Raw genomic sequence first — 6,000 nt, forward strand, 5'->3', positions numbered from 1 at the left:
TCTTTGGTTAAAAAGGGCAGTTTATACTGTTTAATTAGGATGACAAGAATTCCAGTGAAGTGATATAAAAGTTCCATCTGCACTTTAATCAGTCATAATATGTTTAGTAAATATGAGTTGAACCTGTTATATAGTCAAATATACTCTATAAATATTTTTACTCAGACTGACATCTTGTGTTTATTACTGTTCTTGCTAGACTGATGTTCATATTTTTTCAGAGCCGAGTAGAATCTGATACTCCTCCTGGTCTGCTGCTGAGCTCACACACCTTTACCACCGAGACCTCCAACACCACTACCACCACTCACATTACCAAGGTAACCACAGCAACAGCACCACAACACAATTTACAGCATTGTCATGGCAATAAATGGTAAATGTACTAGTTCTTATATAGTACTTTTCAACTCAAGCTGAGCACTCAAAGCACTTATACAACACATTTGTATTTACCACCATTCACATGAGTACTTCTTTCTACAGCTAAGAGCTTTCTATCTAAAATTCACACACATTCTTACTCCGACAGTTCCATCGATATCTTCAGTATCTTGCCCAGGGATACTTGTTCATGCAGACTGGAGCAGCTAGGAATCGAACCACTAACCTTCCGATTAGTAGATGACCTGCTCTAAATCCTGAGCCACAGCCACCCCAAGTGTCCTCAATACCACCATATAACATGATAACTATGGGGGGAGGCGGGGTGATGGCTCTGACAGCTCTGAGGAAGAAACTGTTCCTCAGTCTGTTGGTGGTAGTCCATATGTTCCTGTACCGCTTCCCAGATGGAAGTGGTGCAAACAAACAATCTGTGGCCCGGGTGGCTGAAGTCCGAAGCGATGGATCTGGCTCTCTTTTTGAGCCGGCCTTCATATATAGAGTCCAGGTCTGTGAGGGGGCAGCCCACAATGCCCTGTGCTGTTCTTACCACCCGGGCCAGTTGTTTCCGCTCCAGTGCCGTGCAGCTGCCATACCACACTGTCACATTAAGGCAGAGTACGCTTTCAACTGTGGCCCAGTAGAAATTCACGAGCAGCTGAGAGGAGAGTCCAGCCCGTTTCAGTTTCCTAAGGAAGAAGAGCCTTTGTTGTGCATTCTTCACCAGGTGGGAGGAGTTGGTAGACCAGGAAAGGTCAGATGTGATGTGGAGGCCCAGGAACTTGATGTTGTAGAACTGAAAACTAAAGATTTCAGTGAATTCTGATGTTTCTCTCCATCTCCTCTTCAGATGGCAAAAGGGGGGATTTCAGAAACCAGAATCGAGAAGAGGATTGTGATTTCTGGAGACACAGAAATCGACCACAACCAGGTAACTTGATTATGATTGTTTCTGTAATGGTGTGTACAAGGCAGGGGGACAGAGTGGTTGTTAAACAGATCCAGATGAGTCCTGGGCAGTCCTGTACCTATAGCCAGACCTTGTTCTGGACCTGGTTCTTAGAGATATGTCCCAGTCTCTGACCCTTATGTCTTTCTTGAAGGCCCTGGCAGTTGCGCTCAGTGAGGCGCAGCGGCAGCATCCTGAGCTGTCCGTCACCCGAGTTGTTGTCCATAAAGAGACCGAGGTCTCTCCTGATCATGTGACTAACGAATGATATCAGGTAACAGGGAGGTTTTGGCCCCCACTCCTACAGATGTTTGCAGATATGTTGCTGATTGGCTGACTGGAGCATGGCAGCATTCATATAAGTCTGCTTGCATGTTGAACAAATCAGTGATGGAAATGTCCTGAAGGACCCAGGACAGGCAGGAATTATGATTGGCTACTGAAAACCTGCAAGAATGTAACTACCTTATTGTACTGAAAAGTGAGGAAACATTCAGAAAGAAGGAAATTCAGCTGATCACTGATCAGTGATAAAGTAAACACTGATCCTGCTGTCGTCAGGACACACCATCTCCTAAACTCAAATTGCTGACCAGCCATGCTATGCTAACAATTATGCTTATGTTACTCACTTCCCTTTCAAGTGTGATATAATTTCAGGAAATGTACATTTATATCACACTTTCCTACTGGTCACTCAAAGCACTTTAACCTACAAGCTGCATCCACACCCACATCACTTTATTCAATGCACTTTAAGCCCTCAACATTAGTGACCAATTTGAAATCACCATTTAACCTAACATGCATGGCTTTAATGGCAAAACTCCTGTCCACCTGGCTCCAGGTGCTCTTTACCTGTATGAGCACAGGTTCTGCTTCTACCCCAGGTCGGGTGTTTTCAAAGTGAATTAAGCATGCATTGTGGTTTTTTTTTACTGTTGAGAGTCCAGTTGTCCCATTAGCATGCTACACTTTCCTAACATACTAAGTTATGCCAACATGCAGTTAGTATCAGCGTGGTCATTTCCTAACTAGTTTAGCATCGTCATTATCAGAGCTAAGAAAGAAGGTGTTGAGGTGCTGCTCTGGTGGACATATTTAGTTTTATTTTGAAAAGCTCTAATATTGGTGCAGTCCGGTCTTTAAATCTGACATCATTTCCGGGTCCAAATGCTCCTAAATAAACAGCAATGGTAGAACCAATGACTGTTCACTATTATAACTAATGACTGTTCACTATTAAAGATGATTGTAACATACCTTATCAACTGCAGCTATTTACGCTTCTCTTTCTCATCGGTAAAATGACAGCTGAGTGTGTTAAAACAATCAGGGACACAGCATTGCGGCATGTTGATCACCTGACAGTTTGGACCCGGAAATGGAATTCTACGTCATCATTTAACAACCGGATATTGTGTTACAGTGACCTCAGAGTGGACCCTAAATGACTTCTTCAAACTTGATTAGTTAAGTTCAGCTAAGGTTTGAGCAAAATTATCTCCACACTGTAAATCTGCAAAGATTAACTTGGACTTTTAGGACACTCAAAATGCTTTATATAACATTCACCCATTCAGTCTTCATTCACACAGGCACTTTTTTTCTACATCTAAGTGCTTTCTATCTAACATTCACACACTGCGATGAATGTATCAGGCGCAACACGGGGTTCAGCATTTTGCCCAAGGATACTTTGGAGCAGCCAGGTACCGAACCACCAACCTTCTAAATAGTAGATCATCTGCTCTACCTCCGGAGCCACAGCTACCCCAATTCTAACTCATAGGTTTGAACTGAAACAATCAAAATGAACATGCATTCTTGAGTTTGTTTGGTGGTGGTGGTGGTGGTGGTGGTGGTTGAGGGGGGGGTCTTTTTTCAAATAATAACAATGTTAAATAATTTAATCTTACTTTACTATTTTATATGGCGCCCAACTATCCCCATGTCATTCCCCTGACAATGAGTGGTGCATTACAAATGCCAACCTTGCAGTACACTTGCAGCCTTCATATATGATTTGGCTGTGTAGGCTCTTAGTCATCCAGGTCATCATAGTCTCTGGAGCTTGAAAAAAGTTGAGAACTGAAGAAGCCTTTTGGATGAGAGGTGAAACATCTTCAAGATCCCAAAAGAAGTCCAGTTGCCCTTTTTTCAAGCTCCAGAGACTACATGTATGATTATAGTTTTGTCTTTATTTTAGAGCTTTTGTAAAAACCACTGAAGAAATAACCAATCTCTGTGTGATGTTTAAATTTGGTCAGTTCCAGTGTTGGGTGTAATACATTCCAAAGTAACACGTTACTGTAATCACATTACATTTTTCAGTAATGCACAATTGTAATTACAGTTACAGTATATTTTGTCCTGTCTCTCTCCCCTCATCCCCAACCGGTCACAGCAGATGACTGCCCCTCCCTGAGCCTGGTTCTGCTGGAGGTTTTCCTTCCTTGGAGTTTCCTCTCTATTATTGTAGGGTCTTTACCTTACAATATAAAGCACCTTGAGGCGACTGTGTTGAGATTTGGCGCTATATAAATAAAATATAATTGATATTGAATTATGTTGTTACCTGCATTACAAAGGTTCCTCATGTGGGGTTCATGTTTTAATGAGCTTTCTACTCAATGTTTTAAAACAAATCACAGTGGAAATCTGTGGGTTGGACTATGCATGTCTCTCCCATTGCTTCACCTGCAGAGTCAACAGAGTAATGTAGCCTATAAAGGGTTATAAAGATATATATAAAGTGGGTAGACACATTATAGTTCAATATATTGCATTCTTCTTCTGCCATGTCTTACTGTACAACTCCTTCTGTCTCACTTTCAGGACTGAATCTGGAGGCCTGAGGAATTGTAGTCCAGCCTGCAGAGCCAGAAAAGACACTGTTCGCTGCAACTTCCACTGGGCACCGATGAACTGAGCATTTACATGTGCACACATTCATGCATGGACACTCACACACACATACACAGCATCACCTGCCTATTTCACTGGGGGTGGGGCCAATGGCTGAGTTAGCACTAGTTTGATAGTGTGATTAGATGATTAGATTTAACTGAAAGTTGCAAATACAACACAGAGATGTGAGAGACAGACATGTTTCCATTGCAGCAGACAGCCAGAGCTGGAATAACCTTCACTGGACCTTCACTACAAATCAGCCTTCTGATATATTTACTTATATAAGCCCCTTCCCACACCTCATTCCCCAACACTTTAAGGTGGATGTCTGATTGGCTAGCTGACTCAGGTGTGCTTGCTCCTCCTTTTTGGGAGACAGCAGCTTTACAAAATATTCAGCAAATATTTAAAAAACGATTGTGCTTCTAGCTAGCTTTACCTGGTGAGAAACTTGATCTTTGCGATGACCATTTGATGTAAACAGTTTCCTGTATAACAAGTAAAACAGTACAACTGCTAGAATACCCATAGCAGCTAAAACTCTGCTTTGTATTTACCCATAATGCAATAGTAATGTGCCATTTGCTAAACTTTCCATGAAAATGACGATGAATGATTCATCTGTGTGTGTGTGTGTTTTTTTTTTTTATTTCCGTATCCATTTATTTATTAAATTACAAACTGATCACATCCCCTGATCACAGACCACTCTCTTTAGTGTTGTCTTACAGACAGACTTCTGCTCTCCTGGTATCACACTGACCATCACCTCATGATGAAAGGTTACAGATGTGTAAGAGACAAATGTCTCCCAAAAGATGTGCAGTCTACAAAAGATGCAGTCTTCTTAGATCAGGAAGGCTGAACCGATGATTATTAAAGAGGGCTAGTCCATGGAGGCCTTCCTGTTGCATCATGACGTGCTGCTTCTGTGTAAAAAAACTGTGAAATCTAAGAGCTGTGAAAGTTAAAGGTCTTGCACGCAGCATCTGACAATGGCACTGCTATGCTCTGAAACCTGTTGTGGCTTTCAGTGTGCAAGAGTTAAATGAGTTCAGTTGTAAACATCAAAAGGTCAAGGCAACAGGCGCACATAATGCTAATCTAAAAACATCACCTATAACAGCAAAACACTAACATGGATTATTTTACTTCACATTTTACCTTTCAGATCTGAAGTCCTTGTTTGTGAATACTCACTTCCTGTTTTCTAAACCAGACCACATCACTGTAATGTGAGATAAACCGCAATGATTTTCAGCTGACTAGTGAAGTCCTGCTGAACCTTGACAACCAGAAATGAAGACACAAATGAGGTGTCACTTATGGTATGTAAGTGGGTGCTCTGGTGTCATGAGTCGGTGGTCTGGCTGTCACGTCTACCCTGGAGGAGGTATTTCTTGACCATTGTGGCACTTATCAGGCAACAAAAGAATTGTAACACTAGAATTTCTGTCCATGGACAGAAAAAAATCCCTCTTGGAAATGTTTGTGTTGATCTTGGCTGCTTGCTGCTGAGCTGGCCAGTACATTCCCTCTTTTTGAGAATGTACCAAATTGTTGATTTGGCTATTCATGAAAATTGTTAGAATTCCTAAATAGTTAATGTATACTTTGTAAAACTCCTCGAATTGAAGCTGAAAGAAAGTCTGCAGGTCAATCACATCTTGATGGATTTCAAATCCTTTCTGGTGGTATGAAGAGGCAACATTACACAAATTTTGTCACTATCCAAAATCTTATGGACCTAACTA

General features: G+C 41.5%; 1 protein-coding gene across 1 annotated transcript in view; it reads left to right on the top strand.

The window, feature by feature from the left end:
* The window catches only part of LOC115799905 (band 4.1-like protein 3), an 84,723-nt gene extending 79,038 nt beyond the window's left edge, over nucleotides 1–5,685 (top strand). Inside the window, 4 exon segments of the mRNA XM_030757199.1 lie at nucleotides 222–320; nucleotides 1,235–1,315; nucleotides 1,488–1,607; nucleotides 4,172–5,685. Coding sequence (XP_030613059.1) covers nucleotides 222–320; nucleotides 1,235–1,315; nucleotides 1,488–1,601 — 294 coding nt within the window. The 3' untranslated portion in view covers nucleotides 1,602–1,607; nucleotides 4,172–5,685.
* The last annotated feature ends 315 nt before the right edge of the window (nucleotides 5,686–6,000 follow it).

This window comes from Archocentrus centrarchus, chromosome 20 (assembly GCF_007364275.1).
Source record: "Archocentrus centrarchus isolate MPI-CPG fArcCen1 chromosome 20, fArcCen1, whole genome shotgun sequence".
NCBI classification, from domain to species: domain Eukaryota; kingdom Metazoa; phylum Chordata; class Actinopteri; order Cichliformes; family Cichlidae; genus Archocentrus; species Archocentrus centrarchus.